At 41.7% G+C, this 21,719-nt stretch overlaps 1 protein-coding gene across 1 annotated transcript in view; it reads left to right on the top strand.

Annotated features, from left to right (window-relative positions):
- snapc4 (small nuclear RNA activating complex, polypeptide 4) overlaps positions 1-21,719 on the top strand; it is a 54,291-nt gene that overhangs the window by 24,773 nt on the left and 7,799 nt on the right. Inside the window, exons 15-22 of the mRNA XM_060906975.1 lie at positions 5,056-5,150; positions 5,279-5,373; positions 6,262-6,350; positions 8,573-8,998; positions 9,224-9,313; positions 18,568-18,796; positions 18,896-18,966; positions 19,059-19,124. Of these exons, the coding sequence (XP_060762958.1) occupies positions 5,056-5,150; positions 5,279-5,373; positions 6,262-6,350; positions 8,573-8,998; positions 9,224-9,313; positions 18,568-18,796; positions 18,896-18,966; positions 19,059-19,124 (1,161 nt within the window). The remainder of the gene's footprint in view (positions 1-5,055; positions 5,151-5,278; positions 5,374-6,261; positions 6,351-8,572; positions 8,999-9,223; positions 9,314-18,567; positions 18,797-18,895; positions 18,967-19,058; positions 19,125-21,719) is intronic.

Here is a 21,719-nt window from a genome sequence, read left to right as displayed (position 1 = left end):
CATTCTGTCTCTCATAGTTGAAGTGTACCTATGATGAAAGTTACAGGCCTCTCGCATCTTTTTAAGTGGGAGAACTTGCACAATTGGTGGCTGACTAAATACTTTTTTGCCCCACTGTCCATTAAGCTTGCACAGTATTGCATGGTATCGTCTCCTTTTTTACGAGTACAAGTAAGTGAGCATAGTACCAAACGGATGTTGGACACCAGTATTAGTATCCATGCATTCCTCTGTTACACTTTGTAAATGTAAATGTCCTCTGTTTTGATTGGCTGTGCTTTTCATATGTGAAATGAGATGCACTACACCCGTCTTCAGGGTGTGTCCGGTGAAGTCACTTTATTTGTATAGCACATTTAAAAACAACAGGAGTTGACACAAAGTGCTTTACAGTTGATGTAGCTAAAATGAATACAAGAATATATTTGAGGAACAAGGTGATTTAATAGGTTAGAGATGTACTGTACAAGGCAAGGATAAGAAAAAAACACAAAGTTAGATTTAAAATGCATAAAATAAATACATAAAAGCCATATAAATAGAATAAAAGTAGAAGTGTATGGGGAGTGGACTTGACAACACCATTTAGAAACGTCAGACTGAACTTAAAGCAAGAGGGGGGGGAAAAAGGTGGGCCTTTAAATTCGATTGCAAACTATCAGTGGTGGGACAGGATCTAATGGGAGATTGTTCCAGAGTCTGGGGGCCGCAATAGAAAAGGCACAGTCACCTTTGGATTTGCAGCATGAATGAGGTACTGAGAGGAGTAATTGTGAGGATGATCTAAGCAGATCAGAAATGTATTGTGGGGCTAGACCACACCAGGGTGTGGAGAATTGTCTGGAAAACTGAAGATGAATAATGGTCTACCAAACTGTATGCCAAGACCTTCCTGAAAGTAGGCTAATACTAAAAAGTGAGAACTTTTATCCATCTCTTAACTCATAAATGTAAATACTAGCAAAGTGCTACAGTAGCTAGTTGGCCACCTGCAGCCCATACAAAACTGTTTATTCGTTGATGTCCATTCTTAATTGTTATTAACTAAGAACATATTAGAATGATATTTGAGCTGTGGGTTTGCGGAACTATATAAATATTGAGCGTAGAGCTCATTTCTTACTGATTTCTGAATCTTTTGGAAGGCGAAGCCCCCATATTAGGGTTATGACTGTGAAAGTGTTTTCAAAATTTCTACTTTCCTGATGTTGCATTTGGTGAACTTTTATAGCCTGGCAAGCCAGACTAAATGTGAATATTTAGTCTGGCCTCGATCCGTAGACATTTCCGAAGCGGGTAGGAGGAACAAACCGCTGTCTTTCAAACTGTCTCTGTGCGTATAGGCCAATGCTCTGACCAATCAGTGCAACAGTGACTGTGACGTAGTCAGAGCGACAGAAAGCAGTGGGGGAGACCTTGAAATAAATAATTTTTCAAAATGCGTATTAATTAATAAACAGGTTCTAGATATTAAGAAGTTTGGAGATAATGACCACAAGTTTGGAGTCTGTACCACATACACTTTTTTTTTTTCCAAGTGTTTTTCAAGGGTTTGCTTAAACTGTTTTTGAGAGTTTTTATTTAGTGGTGTTTGGTGAAATAATTTCCCTTAAATTTAAAATAACGGGAAAATAAGAAACAATCAAAAAGTAATGTTTCAAAGCTGTTTATTAATTCTTCGTACTGCACAAACTAGCCCCATCCTTTTGGCTACGAGCGGAGCCAGCTGGTAGATCAGACTTTTGCCATAGCCGGTCGGCAAAACAGCGAAAACGTCCTTCTTGAAAAGGAATGAGCGGAGAGCCTCTTCCTGCTCATGTTTCAACGAAAACTCCAAGTCTAATTCTTCTAAAACTGATTCCAAAGCGGAGTCAAACGCGCGTTGTTCACTAGCCGTAGCCATCTTTCCTGTTGTGCTTTCTCCAGCGTCGCGCAGCTTTGTCGTCACTCCTGCAAAAGCCCGCCCAAAGAATCCAAACAAAAACCTTGCGTTGTGATTGGCGGGCACGATTTGATGCCCGGGGTGTTTTTGTTTATATGGTGCGAGGCTAGACCCACTCGCTAGGCAAAAATATTTTTGGCCGCTAGGCGGGTGGGTCTAGTTTACTAGGCTAGAACTTTTACTCATATATTACTTTTTTGAAGTTATTTTTATTGGGTCATGCAAAAACCTCCCGCACCCAACATCACCTCACTTTTGATAAATACATGTATATTAAATAAATAAATCATGATTATAAAATAAATTCATTGAAATATGTGTAAAGTACTTTTATATAACAATAAATTGCTTAACAGTTGTTGTAATAATAATTATAATTCATTTTATTGTTATATAAAAGTACTTTACACATCTTTCAGTTAATTTATTTTATAATCATGATTTATTTATTTAATATACATGTATTTATCAAAAGTGAGGTGATGTTGGGTACGGGAGGTTTTTGCATGACCCAATAAAAATAACTTCAAAAAAGTAATATATGAGTAAAAGTTCACCAAATGCAACATCAGGAAAGTAGAAATTTTGAAAACACTTTCACAGTCATAACCCTACCCCACATGTTCCTCGCATATCATCTGCTACAGTTACTGTATGCTAAAAATGTATCAGTAATGAAAATGATTGACATGATAAATTAAAAATAAGATGTCCTTCGTGTTCATTTTTAAACCTTTTATACATAGCTTAAAGGAACAGTCCACCGTATTTCCATAATGAAATATGCTCTTATCTGAATTGAGACGAGCTGCTCCGTAACTCTCCGAGCTTTGCGCGACCTCCCAGTCAGTCAGACGCAGTCAGACGCGCTGTCACTCCTGTTAGCAATGTAGCTAGGCTCAGTATGGCCAATGGTATTTTTTGGGGCTGTAGTTGGATGCGACCAAACTCTTCCGCGTTTTTCCTGTTTACATAGGTTTATATGAGCAGTGATATGAAACAAGTTCAGTTACACAAATTGAAACGTAGCGATTTTCTATGCTATGGAAAGTCCGCACTATAATGACAGGCGTACTAACACCTTCTGCGTGCTTCGGCAACGCATTGATATCTGAGCTCCGTATCAATGCGCTGTCGAAGCGCGCAGGTGTTAGTACGCCTGTCATTATAGTGCGGACTTTCCATAGCATAGAAAATCGCTACGTTTCAATTTGTGTAACTGAACTTGTTTCATATCACTGCTCATATAAACCTATGTAAACAGGAAAAACGCGGAAGAGTTTGGTCGCATTTAACTACAGCCCCAAAAAATACCATTGGCCATACTGAGCCTAGCTACATTGCTAACAGGAGTGACAGCGCGTCTGACTGACTGGGACGTCCCGCAAAGCTCGGAGAGGTACGGAGCAGCTCGTCTCAATTCAGATAAGAGCATATTTCATTATGGAAGTACGGTGGACTGTTGCTTTAAGGATTTACAACAGTGTTTACATAGTACAGTGAACTCTTATTTATCTATAAAAAGAAAATAAGAAAGAAAGAGAAATGCTGTTGATGCCGCATTAGTCAGTGTTCTTGAAGTCTGTGTTTGAGGTCTGAGTGGATCAGGTCAGTGGCAGCAGGGTTACTGTATCAGCCTGTGGTGGTGAGCTCAGTTTGTAGACAAAGCTCTCTCTTTAGAGCAATTCCAGCGTTATGGACGTTACACTTGAACTCAAAATGCCAACAAATGACCCAGTGCATGTTTTATTGTCTCCCAGTATTTAAACAGGTGTTGCATATTTTAAGGCTGTACCATACTGGAGAAGTGATAGAACAAGAACAATTCCCATAGTACATCTAGGGCATGCCAGAAAATGCCAATAAAAGATGCGTTATGGATGTGACAGAAAAAGTATCACTTTTCTTGGGTGACTGTACATTTTTATCAAACTCTGTGAAATCGTAAACCTAATGTCGAAATGGAGATATCCATTTGATAGAGGGGTCCAAGGTGAATATTAAAAAATCTTTGTTTAAAATATTTTGTATTTCATGCAGAGTTTCAGAAGGAAAAGTCAGCGTTATGGATGTGACAATTCCGTTATGGATGTGACGCGTCTGAAATAGACATGGCATATGTTTAGAAAATCAGCAATTTAACCACCATAACCCTTTGAAAAACTCTCTAAATATCAGCTAAAACTATCAAAGTTCTTAAATAATATTTAGGATGGCTATTGTTTTGCTGTTTTGTGGATTTTAGCATACATTTCTGTGGCTTGTGGCAATAATATAGAATTGTACATGATCAAAGTTGATTTTAGCTTGGGGTTTACATTATAAGAAAGACAGACTGACATATTAAGGCGAAGGGAACAATTCTTGTGACAAATTGGTTCAACTTATTCACATCTGTAAAATACAGGCCTAAGTGATATCTCTGGGAGTGGTTTTGATGTATTACATGTTGCTTTATTTTTGCATGGTGAGGTTGACATTTACATGGAATTGCCCTTTACCGATCAATCCTTATCCACCTCACGTATGGTCATGATTAGCTGTGTGTAGTAAACAAAAGAATAAGGTCAGGTCTACAGGCTGCAGAAGTGTAGTTCTTCTGCAGGGTTGCTTGGCTTACTCTCTCTGACAGAGGTGAAGAGCTCAATAATCTGGGACAGCCTTGAAGTAGAGCCGCTGCTCCCCTGAATTGGGAGAAGTCAGTTGTGGTGCTTTGGACACTTTACAAGGATGTCTCCAGTCAGCTTCCTCTAGAGCTGTACCAGACACGTCCTATTGGGGAATGTAACGGGCCCATGACGTGCTGGAGAGCTCAAAGTTGGGTTAGGAATATCTGGGGATCTGACAGGTGGAGCTGTGGCTTGGGATAGAAAAGTTTTGTTTGACCTACTCAATGTGTTGACAGTACAATCCCACCAAGAAAAGAAGAATGAATGAAAGAAAATACCAGCAGTGTCCATTAATTCTGAGATACTGTTGGTGCTGATTCTGGATTTTAATGTGTAATAAGTGGTAATCATCATTATGGAGCCAGATATTTTGCTGATGTTGGGGTTTTTTTGTTTGAATGGCATGTTTCAATGAGCTCAAGTTGATTCCAGTTGTTGTTGCAGTTATTGCTGAAGGCTGTAAAGAAGTATGGCTCCAAGGACTGGTGGAAAATTAGAATGGAAGTGCCTGGAAGGACAGACAATCAATGCCGTGAGAGGTGTGCCAATACCTTCTTGTATTTCCTCTGGCAGGTTCAATTATATGAAAGTGAATATAAGATTTGTTTGATTCTTACAACTGTACCCTTTAAAAAATATGCGTATATATTTCACTCTATATCCTCAGATATCTGGATTGCCTCCAAGCCGATATAAAGAGAGGAGCATGGAGTGATGAAGAAGTGGAACTGCTGAAAAAACTGGTGGAGAAACATGGTGTTGGTGAGTGATTTAACATAAAAATTACTTCTTGTTTTTTCTTGCTGTCATACGACTTTGTGGTCAATAGATAGAACTAGACCGTACCATTCAGTGCGTTTACATGCACGTAGAGAAAATCGAATTTCTGCTGTAGCTCGATTGAAATCGAAGTTCTAAATGCCATGGATACACCTTAGCTCGGCTGAAATCGAAACGAACTGGATTTCTCGTAATCGAGCTACGCGACCTAGATTATGCGATTTTTGCCGAGCTACTTAGTGCATGTAAACCCTATCGAGCTACGTAGTCGAGCTACTTACTTCAGCACTGCCCCTTCCGGGAGTGACGAGTGACGAGACCACAAGTGGGAAACACAACAGCCTCGGTCGGCATGACAACAGTAGTAGTAGCGAGCAGCAGAAGAGGTCAGGAGGAACAAGGAGACCAAAAAAAAAAAAAACTGAACTTTTTAAGACATAAGTTAAATTGTAAGCAAAAAATGGACTTTAGAAAAATATACAATTGTGCAAAATAAGTTGTCTTACAAAGCAGTGGTCTGCGCAGGACAGTTTGTAGCCAACAGGTGGCAATGACATGTGGTGTGAATGTAAAGTGGAAATCACTCCTCTTCTTCATGACAACAACCGGAAGTGTACCAACACGATGGGGCGTGTAGCGCCACCTGTGGCTCGGGTGCACAATGTACCTCACACAATAGCTTGATTTCCTTGTGTGCATGTAGGATTGGATTTCTCTGGAACCCCTGCTGAGACCCTTAGCTCGATTACCGACAGTAGCTCGATGTGGATGTGCATGTAAACGCACTGACTGTTTCTATAGGCATTTGCAGACTGAATAAGATTCCTACTGTCTCTTTCTTTGTTCATCATAATTGCACAATTGCAACAGGTAAATGGGCTAAGATCGCTGCTGAAATGCCAAACCGGGTTGACAGCCAATGTTTGAACAAGTGGAAATGGATGACACAGTCGGCTAATGTAAGTATTTGTCCGGTATTGTTTTATATCGCAGAACTTTTTGAATTCTTGAATCTGATCGATCAGATGCTTTTGAAAAGCAGCTCTGAAAATAGTGCCGGCCCGAATTCATATCACAGGTCATCACATTATTATATCTATTTCCGTAGTAACAGTTCATTCATGGGGACCTGTGTGGCAGCTGCCTCACATAAGGCTGATAATAAATGGATTTTTAAAATGTGTGTTATATATGAAAGAAAAATGCATAATTATTGATGTGAGGAAGCTTTCTTTCTTTATTTATTTACTTACTATTCATGGAAGGAGTTTCCAGTGTTAGCACTTTAACAGTTCTTCTTCAGGACAGATGACTGCATTTTCCAGTTTGTAACATGACAACTTGTTTTTTGTCTTATTACCATCAGCAGTGAAGAGGAAAAAAGAGAAGCTAATGAGTTAAAGACTGTTTATAGCTGTTAACGCAAGTCTGCTGAATGTCCCATACAGTAACACTGACAGTGTCCTGAAGTACATTTAATAATTTCTCATCTCATCTCATTATCTCTAGCCGCTTTATCCTGTTCTACAGGGTCGCAGGCAAGCTGGAGCCTATCCCAGCTGACTACGGGCGAAAGGCGGGGTACACCCTGGACAAGTCGCCAGGTCATCACAGGGCTGACACACAGACACAGACAACCATTCACACCTACGGTCAATATAGGCTACGTTCACACTGCAGGCTGAAGTGACTCAAATCCGATCTTTTCGCCCATATGTGACCTGTATCCGATCTTTTATTGACAATATGAACGACACAGATCCGATTTTTTCAAATCCGACCCAGGCCGTTTGGATATGTGGTCCTAATTCCGATTCCTATCCGCTCTTTTCATATGCGACTTCAGTCTGAACCGCCAGGTCGCATTCATCCGACTTACACGTCATCAACAAGCCACAAACGTCACTATTCTGCGCTGAAGTAGGCGGCGGGTCTCTCAAAAAAAGTTACAACAACATGGTGCATAATCACGGGCGCAGATAGAGGGGGGGACTCGTCCCACCCAGATTTAAATTCACCTCGCTCGGTCCCCCCCACTTATAGGGAGGAAAAAACGTCTATGCTGTCTTTCTTTGCATAAGGCAAACCTCACGGAAAAATCAAAAGACTAATTACCATTCGGTTTATTGAGGTGCACAGCAGTGTATACATAGTTGCAACAATTCACATAAAACAAAACAAAGACTGATATTCGGTTGGTTGAGCTGTGCAGACTGCACAGGTTGCGAGCTCGAGCTTGGTTGCTATGGTAACCCACAACGAGTTTGACAGGCATATCGGGGTTGGGGTTGGTTTGCTGGCAGCTTTGTCCCCCCCAGTTTTTTGTCCCCCCCAGTTCAAAAAAACGTATCTGCGCCCCTGCACATGACATCAATGCGAGGGACGCTTCGGGCTGTGAAGGTTCTGAATCTTCTCAATAGAAAGACGCAGAGGTTAGGGAGCTGATTTCCATTTGGGGGGATGCAGCTATTCAAGCTAGATTGGATGGGTCATACCGCAACCGGGCGGTTTTACTTCCGTAAACACTGGCCATGCTCACTGCGTGTGACGTCGTCGTATCCTGCAATGCGCATGCGGAACACTTTTAGGTCGCTTTTCGTTCATACGGACGATCACATACAAGTCGCATATATTTGTTAATGTGAACGACCTCACAAAAAAATCAGATTTCACAAAAAAATCGGAATTGAGCATTAAGCCTTGCAGTGTGAACGTAGCGTTAGAGTCACCAGTTAACCTAACCTGCATGCCTTTGGACTGTGGGGGAAACCGGAGCCCCCGGAGGAAACCCACGCGGACACGGGGAGAACATGCAAACTCCACACAGAAAGGCCCTCGCCGGCCACGGGGCTCGAACCCAGGACCTTCTTGCTGTGAGGCAACAGCGCTAACCACTACACCACTGTGCCGCCCCATTTAATAATTTAATTTAATAAAAAAATTATAATCATTGGAAAATTACTGTGGTATAAGGTAAAAACCTTTAGGGTTGTGCTGTTTTTGGAAAATTGGGATGGTAACAGCAACACTACTTCGCATCAGGCCATGTAGCACCACCTATAATTGATTATTTTTCCCCTAAAACGGCATATCCTCTCATGTTGTTTAATTTCTTACTTGTCTTCTTGGTACTACATATTCTGTACTTTATAAACATCACACTGTATTTTACTCCATACAGAAAAAAGGTGTAAAGAGAGTAAGAAGGTCAGCAAAAAGTGAGCAGTTGAAGAGAAAGCGCGCGAGGCAAAACAAGCTCCAAAAAGTAAAAGAAGACTGCGGCGACTTTCAAACCGAAAGTGACACCTCAGAAGATGAAGAGATACAAGTGCCGTATATGGACAGCGATGGTGAACAGGAAGTTGAAAACGTCCCTTCAGATGAGGACTGTAAACTAGAGTATGTCCAGCCAGACATGAAGGAGTGGATTCCTGCATGTGGGGACAAACTGGTGCATTTTCCAGGGAAACTGACGCTGAAATTGGTACGGGTGCCCACTGAGGCGGAAGAGTGTGCCAGAGATTGTATACAAAACACCGTTTTGGACAGAAGGGGGAACCCTGTGAAGACTTATGTTGGCATGGAACCGCCTGCTTTACAAAACTTGGTAAGTTTTTTTTTTTTTTTTTTTTTTTACTTTTTAGGTCAAAAATGCATAATTTTTTGCTCTTACTATTATCAGAGATACAGTCTCAATCATATTGAAGTGTTTATTTATTTCAAGCACTTTAATAGCAAAAGAAAAGCTACAAAGCTTCTATACTCTCAGGTCTTTTTAACTTTAGTTTCTTAAGACTGATCCAAATTTCTTTTTACTGTATTTTATTTACAGAACTCTGGCAAAGAGCACGCCATGATCATGGTGTCTGAATGTGATGTTAAACACTTGCTGATTTGCATGAGGGCATCTGCCATGAAAGTGGTAAGGTACCTTTTATAATGAAGCAAAAAAAAAAAAAAACATGATGAGATTCAAGGATTCAAAGTGTTTGTCATCTGCACAGTGAAGAACATGTCCTCCTGTACAATGAATTTCTTAGTTTGCCATCCACCACGAATGCCAAACCCCAACAACAAATAGGTGGAAGAAATAATACAAAATAAAAGTAATAGTACAAAATAAAGGTAAAATAGTGCACAATAAGCAGTATAATACAAAAATAAGGCAATGATAGAACGTAGCAGCGAAAAAGGGCAGTAGTGTGCAAACGTGCAAATGTAAACGGTCAAGGACAGTTTACAAGGAGGTAGTCCATGGTTATAGACTCCTGTCATCCGTTCAGGAGTCTAATGGCGGTGGGAAAGAAAGAGTTCTTTAATCTGACAGTCTTACATTTCACACTTCTGTACCTCCGGTCTGAAGGTAAACGTGTGAACAGTCCATGCTGGGGGTGGGTGGGGTCCTTGAGAATGGAGGCAGCTCTCCTGTGGACTCTGCGGTGGTAGATGCTCTGCAGAGAGGGTAGTGGAGTTCTGGTGATCCTCTCAGCAGTCTTCACCACTCTCTGCAGGCATTTGCGGTCCATAGCCATAGTGCTGCCATACCACACAGTGATGCAGCTGGTCAGGATGCTCTCAATTGCGCAGCTGTAGATGTTGCTGAGGATCTTGGGCGACATACCAAACTTCCTCAGTCTCCTCAGAAAGTACAGCCGCTGTTGAGCCTTCCTAACCGGCTGTGTGGTGTTAGGTGTCCACGTGAGGTCCTCACTAATGTGAACACCCAGATATTTGAAGCTTCTCACCCTCTCCACCTTAAGCTCCCGGATGAACAGTGGCCAATGAGGTCTCCTTCCTCATGTCCATTATCATCTCCTTCGTCTTGTCCATGTTAACGGTGAGGTTGTTGTCCTCACACCATGACACCAGACTGGCCACCTCCCTGCTGTAGGCCGCTTTGTCTCTGCCAGTGATGCATCCTATCACTGCTGTGTCATCCACGAACTTCAGGATGATGTCCTTGTGGGAGGCAACACAGTCATGGGTGAACAGGGTGTAGAAGATGGGGCTGAGGACGCATCCCTGTGGGGTGCCAGTGTTTGTAATGATGCTGACTGAAGTCCTATTACCAATCCTGACAGTCTGGGGCCTGCCAGTCAGGAAGTCAAGGAGCCAGTCACAGAGGGTGGGGTGCAAACCAAGTGTGGACAGTTTATGGGTGAGTTTGTGGGGGATGGCCGTGTTAAAGGTGGAGCTGTAGTCAACAAAGAGCATCCTGATGTAGGAGTCTTTGTTTTCCAGGTGGGAGAGGGAATAATGGAGGGCAGCAGCGATGGCGTCTGAGGTGGACCTGTTGGGCCTGTAGGCATACTGCAGGGAGTCCGGTATACTGCTCTGAATGGGCCAGTACCACTCTCTCTCAAAGCACTTTGAGATGATTGGAGTGAGTGCTATCGGCCTGTAATCATTCAGACAGGTAGGTGGGCTGCTCTTGGGAAGGGGGACGATGGTTGTGGTCTTAAAGCAGGAGGGAACGGTGCTCTGGCTGAGGGAAAGGTTGAAAATAGCGGTGAAAACATCAGCCAGCTCGTTGGCACATGCTCCGAGGGCCCACCCAGGGATGTTGTCTGGTCCTGCTGCCTTCCTGGGGTTGATCTTCCTCAAAGCTTTGTGTACCTGGCCTGATGAGACTGTTGGTGGAGGGGAGGGGGGGTTGGGTGGTCCAGGTGCGTGTGCACCTCCTCTCTATGCTGTACCTGGAGGTCTCAAAGCGAGTGTTGAGGTCATCTAGCAGGCTGTGTGTGTAGCTGATGGTGCTGGTGGTGGTCCTGTAGTCTGTGACGTGCTGCAGGCCTTGCCATATCCGCCCGGGGTCAGCAGTAGAATAGAAGCTGTGCAGCTTCTCTCTGTACTGCCTGATGAGATGTGCTGATATAGAAAAATAATCCATGATGAGGTGCTGTGATGCAAAAGTAAATTATTTTTCTATAATTGCACAGCCTAAAGTCTTTTATTCCTCTTATACCACAAGATTTGGTCATTGATTACAATTTTCAGTTTATTAGTGAATGGCACACCATGCCTTTTTTTTTTAAAACCATTTACAGGGTTCTAACTAGACCTTTTCTAGCCTGGGAAATCCCATGCTGCTTTGCACAATCGTTCCGATCTGAAAAGACAGCATGGAAACTATGGTCTAAAGGCTCGCCTGAGTTAGGGAGCCAATCAGAGAGTGGGGAGGGGTGGAAAGACGGTGACGCGTACTACTCGACAAACGGAAGCTTGTAGTTTATTTGGGACTGTTTACGGATCACATTTAACATGGCGGCGAGCGATACGAACCAAACTAACCAAACCAGCTTCTCTCATATTTGTCTTGCACAAACGGCAGTAATCGTTTGATGCCATTGTTTTCCTATTTTTGTTTTCCCTTCTCTTTCCTTCCCTTCTTCGCCTCTTCGTCTTCTTCGTCGCTCTAACTACGTCACCGGGTACAACTGCCATGATTGGCCATGGGCTACGTATACGCCAAATGATAGACATTCGCAACGTCCAATAAACGGCCGTTGACTGTAAACCACACCTCCCTTACGAGAAATTCAATAGGTGGATTCCAGACCATATTTCACTTGTGATTAGAGCTGGGAATCGATTCAAATTTCAAGAATCGATCCGATTCCGATTCTGAAGATTAAGAATCGATTCTTTTCGATTTTTTTTTTGGATTAAGAATCGATTATTTTCGATTCTTTAAAATTCTATCCGAGCCGATCCAATTCAGGTTAGTGTTCTTTAAAAAAAAAAATAAAAATCTTTAATTTCATGACTATGTCGCAGTGGCGTGCAGCCAGGTTTTTTTTTTTTTCAGGGAAGCCAGAAATAAAGAACTATCTATTTATTTTCTATTTTTGTTAACTACTTTTAACTTTTAAAACATTCAGGGGATGAACGAATGCATTGTGACTTCAAACAATATTGTTGCCAACCTACATACTCAGAATGGACGAGGAACGCAAAAATTTTAACAGCAAATCATAAGTAGGGGAGAGTGGGGTAAGATGAGCCACTTTTTACATTTTTCATCATAACTACATGTTAAAGCCATTTTTGCTTCCAGTCTACACACCATACCAAATTTCAAAGTGTACTGTTACTATGTGAGCAAAACATAATTGATAAGCTCTTATGGTTAGAGTGATATTACCTCTTGAAAAAAAAATGTCAAGTGGCTCAACTTACCCCATGCACGGGGTAAGATGAGCCACTGTGTGGGGTAAATTGAGCCAACACAAAACATGTTAGGTTAACAAAGTAAACAACTTTTATTATTAGAAATGCAATCAATGAATCAAGTCAAGTCAATCAAGTGGGGGATAGGGCCGTTGCACAGAGAAGGGGAGATGAAGAGAGAGGTGATAGAACGAGATGGGATAGGGAGGGATAGATAGATGGATAGAGAGAGATATATGCGTAGATAGATAGAAAGAGGGATGGTTAGAGAGGGAATGAGAGATATACTATATTATAGAAATTACTAAAACAGTAGAACAGTGCCAAAAGAATCTTATTTCTTTCAGTAGGTTAAAACATTGCTAAAACATGCAGCAATCATTCCATCAATCATTCAATCATTTCATCATTATTCAATGTTCCAAGCGTTCAAATGGCAAGGGAACACCATTTGCCTCTCCCTCCGTGCTGTCCCCCCAACAGTAAAGGGGCGGGGCAATTTTTTCACAATATCCTGTCTTGACAGGACAGCCTCATCTTTCTCTTTGAAGACAAAGGTTGGCTTTCTTGCAGAGCCATGGCATGACCGGCTTCTTTTGAGAAATCTTGCCTCTATTTCGAAGACATCCAATTTGATTATCTGGCCAATGAAGAAATGCACTTTCTTCTTCCCCGTGTATTTTGCCACAACATAATCCCCCACATCTAACAACTGGTCTTCCTCATCTGATGTCATATATATATATATATATATATATGTTGTCATATATGACCAGTAAATGTGAAAACTTAAGTGTCATCCATATTGGGTAAGCTCAGCCACCAATGGGGTAAGTTGAGCCAGTGGCTCAACTTGCCCCACATCTAATGGCTCATCTTACCCCATGGCCACCATTTTGTAGAAAAATGCTAATAAAGGGGATTAGGCTAATCAAAATTATTTTTATTAGCATTCATATCATAGCTTAGAAAGCCACTAACTTAACCCTAATGTGTCTAAATATTATTCTACTTTTGTCTTCTCTAAATCATCTTCACTGTGGACAAACATGGAATTGACTTAGAAAGCACAAAAACACATTTTTATAAATATGTCCCTCACCTAGTTTGACATGTGGTGCTCCTCTCCACAAGTGTAAGTAAATGGTCCCGGCCCCCTTTGAATGTGGTCACATGGTCACATTTGTTTACTGTTTCTTAGAAACAAGGGGTGGCTCATCTTACCCCCTGGCTCATCTTACCCCACTCTCCCCTATTTGTATTTACTGATGGCTGTAAGACTGGTTAAAATGGTAAGGGTCAATCCACCTCCAGCTGGGACACCAACCAATGCATTATTTGACAATAAGAATTCACCCAAAAGCTGTTGCAACCAAATGCATTATTTTTATTAATCAATATAAAAAAGACCTCTCAATCAATGTAACATGAAACATAAGAAACTGTAAATAAGAACATAAATAACCTGTAAATACAAAAGAACATAACATAAATAAGAACATAAGAGCCTGTAAACAAAGTATAACACTTTCACCTTTTATGCTATGAGATCGTGCTGAATTGGCTGGCAGTGTTAAACTTTTTTTCAGCTTCATTTGCTGTCCTGTTTGTCCTGTGGACGGCTTGATCCCCGGGTGATGTCGTTGCAAGTGCTTGTTCAAGTTCGTCGTATTTCCAAAATACTTCACTTCGATTTGACACAACTTGCAAACGGCATTGGTTTTGTCGAGCGCATCTGTGTTTTTTTCTTTTCGGAACCCGAAATATCTCCAGACTGGAGCCTTGAGAAACGGTGGTGTTTTCGCTAACTCTATCACTACTCTCCGATGCCATGTTTGTTTGAGGTCATACACTGTGGGGTCACACACCGAGTGCGCCTGCAAGAATTCGATGACGTGACGGGGGTCACTGGGGGAAATGTTCGTGGTGGAAAAAATTTACTAAAAAAAAAAATTAAAAAAAAAAAATCGATCTTTGAATGTACGAATCGATCCTAAGTAATTAATATGCGAATCGATCGAGAATCGGAAAATCGATTTTTTGAACACAGGCCTACTTGTGATATGGTCTGGTGTTAACCAGACTAGGCCTTTTCAGTGTCTCAGGCTGATGTGCAAGGTTTCCTTCCCGCTACACCCACAATATTGCTGACATGCCTGTAAAAGTTGCTGCTGCACTAAATAATAATAATAATAATAGGCATATCAGACGCTCACTGGCCATACTGTGACAATTGTGCATGCAGATGATTATCTAAAGTTTCCAAATCTGTCATTGCTTAACTCTTGAATATTTTCTATCGTGAATACTATCATTAAAAAGCTTATCTCTGCTTTTCAAAGAAACTTCTCTTGTTAAGATCTGTTCAGTACTTTGGGAGTAACGGCAGGTTGAAGTTGGTACAACAGAGTTCACTCTCTGCTCGTGTGATGTCGTAAAACTGCCAGTGCTTTTTGAGTCATGGGAAAGCAGTCAGGCTCTCTCTCTCCTGATCGGTTTCCGACTGGATTACTCATGAATATTAATCAGAACTTTTATAGGGATGTTCTCTTGCTCTCACTGTTTGATTCAGCAAAATTTTCCGTCAGCTAGTTTTGATGTTATGATTCACGGGAGACTTTGAAGTGAGTTTTCATAGCTTTACCTACTTATTTTTTTTTTCAAATCAAACTGATTTCATGTAAATAAATAACTATTTTAGAATATAACTGTAGTTGTTTTGATTAAAAATATTGAGATCTTAGTGGTCGGAATATTTTTTAAAAACCGGAAGTCAGAAACGCGAGTGTCAATTTGAATTCAATTAATTGGAATTGTTTATTGGATGTGGCTCACACAGTTTTTCCAAGGTTAGCCTTGAAAGCTGTGAATATTAATTTAAATTAAAGAATATAAATTATTCTTATATAAACACTAGTAGGCCCTACTTTTGAGAAATATAAAGGCCTACAGAGCACAAAGAGGGTATTAGAAATAATCATTTCCTTTTTTTATTGACTGTACTGATTTGTTTTACCTAATTATCATAATATTAATCAAATACTACTTTGCATAATTGTTTACTAATTTTTCAAAACTTTGTATTCAGTATATAACCATCTGTGTGCCTGCCAATTTCCATGTAAATATATATGGGGGGGGGGGGAGTTATTAAGAAAAAACATTTGATCTCATTCGTTAATGAGGCCCATTTTGGACCATATTATCCTAATGCATATTACTGCAGTTTTCTAAAAAATTAAGCCGTTTCTTCAATCTTTGATTTGTAATATCTCAAGAACGGATAAACATTTTAATTCTGCAAAAAGTGTTTTTTAGCATTCAATTCAGAATTAAATGAGGGCAGATTCAAGCAATTTGGATTGAATTAAAATTTTCACCTAATATGCCAAATAAAAAGACTTGTCAATCTTGAAAATGTGATATTTTGTTTAATTTTCTCTCGTTATCCCCACACGGCGGCAACAGTGCGCTGCCACGTGAATGTTCTACATTCGAGCATACTCTCCTCCCCGTCCACATAAGCGCCCAGTGCATAGCTGCCCGAGTAGATTCGTGTGGAGATTGTCACTGATCATGCTAGTCCAGTTTACCTCCTGTTATACTGTGTTTCCGGTAAAGTGCCATCCATGTTAGGAGGCGCTTACACACCATACGTGCCGGTCCCCAAAGCTGACACTTGGTGAACATCAACTGGTTGTTTTATTCTTATTCCATAAATGTTACTAATATAGTTGAATCTCATCTCATTATCTCTAGCCGCTTTATCCTGTCCTACAGGGTCGCAGGCAAGCTGGAGCCTATCCCAGCTGACTACGGGCGAAAGACAGGGTACACCCTGGACAAGTCGCCAGGTCATCACAGGGCTGACACATAGACACAGACAACCATTCACACTCACATTCACACCTACGGTCAATTTAGAGTCACCAGTTAACCTAACCTGCATGTCTTTGGACTGTGGGGGAAACCGGAGCACCCGGAGGAAACCCACGCGGACACGGGGAGAACATGCAAACTCCGCACAGAAAGGCCCTCGCCGGCCACAGGGCTTGAACCCGGACCTTCTTGCTGTGAGGTGACAGCGCTAACCACTACACCACTGTGCCGCCATATAGTTGAATATTAATTATAATAAGTCTTCAGTCAAAAACAATCACAGCAACTTTTGGCCCCCCAAAATTAATCTCCTTAATATTACCAAAAAAGAGTGACTTTCAGGGAGGACTGCAAGTGCCAGGAAATGCATCTCCTAAGGTGGCCCCCGAACCCCCGGCCGTTATGACTGGTGGCACTACGCTGATATTTTGGTCTAGTTAGAACCCTGATTTATTGATGTCGAACATTCACACGACAAGATGGTTCTGATCACTTGGTTATAATCGCTCTAAACAGTCATTCCAACACCAGCTTCTATATTCATTTCTCTCTCTTGAAGTCAGAAAGACAATAAAGCACAGCTTGTCATATTGCTTCGAAACCAGATCGTCCTCTATCCTGATGTCTCTTCCGTGGCAGAAAACTTACTGACTGTTACATAGCACAGATAATAAAGACTCATCTCATCTCATTATCTCTAGCCGCTTTATCCTTCTACAGGGTCGCAGGCAAGCTGGAGTCTATCCCAGCTGGAGCCTATCCCAGCTGACTACGGGCGAAAGGCGGGGTACACCCTGGACAAGTCGCCAGGTCATCGCAGGGCTGACACATAGACACAGACAACCATTCACACTCACATTCACACCTACGGTCAATTTAGAGTCACCAGTTAACCTAACCTGCATGTCTTTGGACTGTGGGGGAAACCAGAGCACCCGGAGGAAACCCACGCGGACACGGGGAGAACATGCAAACTCCACACAGAAAGGCCCTCGCCGGCCTCGGGGCTCGAACCCGGACCTTCTTGCTGTGAGGCGACAGCGCTAACCACTACACCACCGTGCCGCCCTAATAAAGACTCCTTTTATAAAATGTTAAATAAAAGTATGCTTGAAGAAGGATTCACATTGTAAATGATTGTGTGGATCATCTGTCATACAAATGCAAACATTCCTATAAAAACAAAGTATTAAGGGGTGTTCACATGGCAACTTTTACTCTGGTGTAGCACCGAGGCTGCCCCGGTAGGGTGTTCACACGGTACAAAGTTATACCGGTGTATCCCCTGAAAGCTGCTTAAACCGGTGCAAATCTAACCCTGCTCGGGAGGTGGTTTAAGAAATTTACTCCGGAGTAAATGCTAGTTTGCGGGGCAGCACCGATATAAAATGGGACGTCTGAACGCTACAGGGGTAGACTCGCTACGCGTGAGGAGAGTTGATTACATACGGGCATTGCATAATTTGCATCCTGGTATTTTGCGCTTCCAAAATGGCGAATATCAACAACAACAGAACTGCGTGTCTTCCAGTGTTGCCAGATTGGGCGGTTTTAAGTGCATTTTGGCAGATTTGAACATATTTTGGGCTGGAAAACGTCAGCAGTATCTGGCAACACTGGTGTCTTCATCCACGTTGTTTTCCCGGCACTTGGTGATGCCATGACAACCAGGAAAAGGAAGTACATTTTCACGCATGCGCATATTTCATTTCCGCATTATTACTATCGTATAGCACGGTCGCAAAAACTGCCGTGTGAACGCAAGTGGGGCTGCACCGGTGCTAACACGCTTCTCTCTAGTAAGCAGGTTTGTGACGTGTGAACGCTCCACAAAATTTACACCGGTGTAAGATATATCACAACAAAATACATCGGTGCAGCATCGATGCAAATATGTGCCGTGTGAACACCCCTTTAGAATAGGCGCACATAAACCTGTGAGTTGATTTATTGGTGGAACTACTGTCAAAGCCATGCTTTCATGGAAGAATAATCAGCATCATCAGATTTGATTTGATTATTTAACACTGCTGTGGTAGAAGAATCATATATATAAAGGATCAACAGTGAACAAAGCAATGCTAATGCACGGATCACGCTAACAAAAATCTTTTTTTTTCCCACCAGCGAACACAAAAAAACAAATCCAGATTGTCTTCATGTACAAATCAGGACAATGCCAAAAATGATGAAGCGGAGGATAAGAGTGAAGTGAAAACCAATCAGAGAAGATGTAAACCTGTCCCCAAGGCTGTAACCGCCATCCGACTGAACTATGATCTCATGTTAGCCATTACTCCATGGATTGGCAATGTGTTATTGCCTTTACCCTTCAATGAGTGCCAGGTTTGCGAAGGTAATTTTGAGATGTAATGATAAAATATTGATTCCTCTATTTGTGTTGTGGGAATTGGTTTCTTTCTTCAGCAATGAAGTTCTCTTTGTCTCAACACAGCTGACATTGTTCAAAAAAGAGCAGCAGATGTCCCGCTTCAAAAAACATCTGTGTTTATATTTTTTCTGCAGGTGCGTAGCATCTTTTTTTCTTTCTGAAATACTGTTATGAATGAGTGTTGAAGGCTGGCTGCATTTTTAAAAAGTGTGTTATTTTGAAATAGGCCCTTAAAATTGATGCTGATGCCTGCAGGAGAGTCATTGAGGCCCGCAAAGACAGCATGTCCTTGGTAAAGTATATACTACATGTAGTATATTGACTATAGATACCTCAGTAATTCTATTTAATTTCAAATTTGATTCTTGTAATGCATTAAAAAAAAAAGTTGGGATGGTAAAGCATTTACCACTTTGTAATGCCTCGGTCACAACCGGCCGTACGTGCTCCTACGGCCGGTCTACGTGCAAAAAACACAAGAAACGCACGGAGGGCGCGCGTGTGACGTGCTGATTTTTGAGCCATAGACTGGCCGCAGACCGGCCGCAGAGGTTCTTTGTCATGTCAAACAAACTCTATGGGCGCTTACGTTTTTTCAGGTTGCAAGACAAACTTACGGCCAACGTGTGTCTTTCTCCACGAACAAAAAAAAAAAAACGCAGCGATTTGGGAAACGCCAAAAAATTGTACGCCCGGTTGTGACCTAGGCTTAATGTTGCCATTCCTTTTCACAACACTTAAGATGTTTAGGGACTGAAGACACCAAGTGATGAAGTGTTTCAGGTGTTATTTTGTCCCATTCTTCCTGCAAACAGGTCTTAAGGTGCACAACAGTACAGGGTCATCATTGTCATATTTTTTTATTTCAACATACATTCTCTTTTAGGGACCGAGGGGCCAGACGCCCTCTTCTTCCACAGCCGTGTTTTTGTAATGTGTGCAGAATGTGGATTTGCATTGTCTTGTTGAAATATGCTTTCTTCAAGACAACACCTTTTCCAAGTTGCTCTGAAATCTCAATGTGCTTTTCTGCATCAATGCTGCCATCACAGAAGTGTAAGTTACCGTTGCCAAGGGTATTGACACAACCCCATACCATGACAGACCCTGACTTTTAGACTCGGTAACAGTCTGGATGGTCCTTTTTTTTTTTTCTTTGGTCTGGAGCACACAAGGTCCATTTCTTACAAAAAAGACCTGGAATACTGATTCGTCCGACCACAATACACGTTTCCACTGTGTGATGGTCCATCCCAGATGCCTCCAAGCCCAGAGAAGGTGCTTTTGGTCAGTTATTATAAGGCTTTCTTTTTGCACAGTAAAGTTTTAACTGCGGCGGCACGGTGGTGTAGTGGTTAGCGCTGTCGCCTCACAGCAAGAAGGTCCTGGGTTCGATCCCCGTGGCCGGCGAGGGCCTTTCTGTGCGGAGTTTGCATGTTCTCCCCATGTCCGTGTGGGTTTCCTCCGGGTGCTCCGGTTTCCCCCACAGTCCAAAGACATGCAGGTTAGGTTAACTGGTGACTCTAAATTGACCGTAGGTGTGAATGTGAGTGTGAATGGTTGTCTGTGTCTATGTGTCAGCCCTGTGATGACCTGGCGACTTGTCCAGGGTGTACTCCGCCTTTCGCCCGTAGTCAGCTGGGATAGGCTCCAGCTTGCCTGTGACCCTGTAGAACAGGATAAAGCGGCTAGAGATAATGAGATGAGATGAGTTTTAACTGCCATTTCTTGATGTAACTTCGTATTGTAGTGCTTGACAAATGTTTGCCAAAGTGATCCTGAGCAGCTATAGATGAACGATGGTTCTTGATGCAGTGCCATCTGAGGGAATCCGAGATCACAGGTGTTCAGCTTAGGCTTGCGCCCTTGCTCTTTATGCACTGATATTCCTTCAGATTCTTTGAAACGTTTAATGATCTTATGCACCGTAGAGGGTGAAATATCCAAATTCCTTCATATCTTTCTTTGAAGAACATTGTTTTTAAACATTTCAATACTTTTCTCACACATTTGTTGACAAACTGGAGATCCTCAGTCCATGACTGCTCCTCAAATACTTGGACTTTCCTGGATACTGATTTTGTACCAAATCACGATTACAGTCACCTGGTGACATCACCGGTTTCAAATCACATCATTATTTCGTTGTTTTAAGCTCATTACTTGCCCTAAATTAGCCCTGTCCCAACGTTTTTTAGAATGTGTTGCAGGCCTGAAACGCAGGAATGGATGCATATTAACAAATAAAATGAAGTTGACCAGACAAAACATGAAAAATCTTGGGTTCATACTGTCTGCAATGAAATGCAAGTCAAAGTAAATCTAGAAATCACTGCAGTCCAATTTTTTTTTTTTTGTATTTTTTATACTGTCCCAACTTTTTTTTTTTTATTTGGGGTTGTAGATCCTTCAAGGTAGCCACCATTTACCTTGATGACGCTTTGCACACTATTGGCATTATCTTAACCAGCTTCATGAGGTAGACACCTATGGAATCAATTTTGTGCCAAAATGTTCATACAATACTTTTGAAATATCAAACAAAAACGATAAAATCAAAATTCAAAAAAAAAAAGTTAATTTTTTTTAGACTGGCAAACAAATTATTCGTGTAATCGTGCAAAATATCAGTCTGTTACTCTTCAGAAACCTTTTATTTTTGTTCCGCGGCTTTCTCAGTTTTGTTTGACGTAATTTATTTTGGTTGCGATTCCAGCTTTCTCGTTTGCGCTCCCTGACTTTTTGCTTGCAGTTTTGGCACAAACTTCACGTGTGGGCGGGCTGTCCAGGAATGCATTCCCATTGGCTAACTTGTGTTTGACTGACAGCTACGCTCAGCCATTCCCTACTCGGATTCTGGTGGACTGTTTGACGAGTGACCGATCCA

Source organism: Neoarius graeffei, chromosome 24 (assembly GCF_027579695.1).
Source record: "Neoarius graeffei isolate fNeoGra1 chromosome 24, fNeoGra1.pri, whole genome shotgun sequence".
NCBI lineage: Eukaryota > Metazoa > Chordata > Actinopteri > Siluriformes > Ariidae > Neoarius > Neoarius graeffei.
This window is presented reverse-complemented; position numbering and strand designations above follow the sequence as displayed.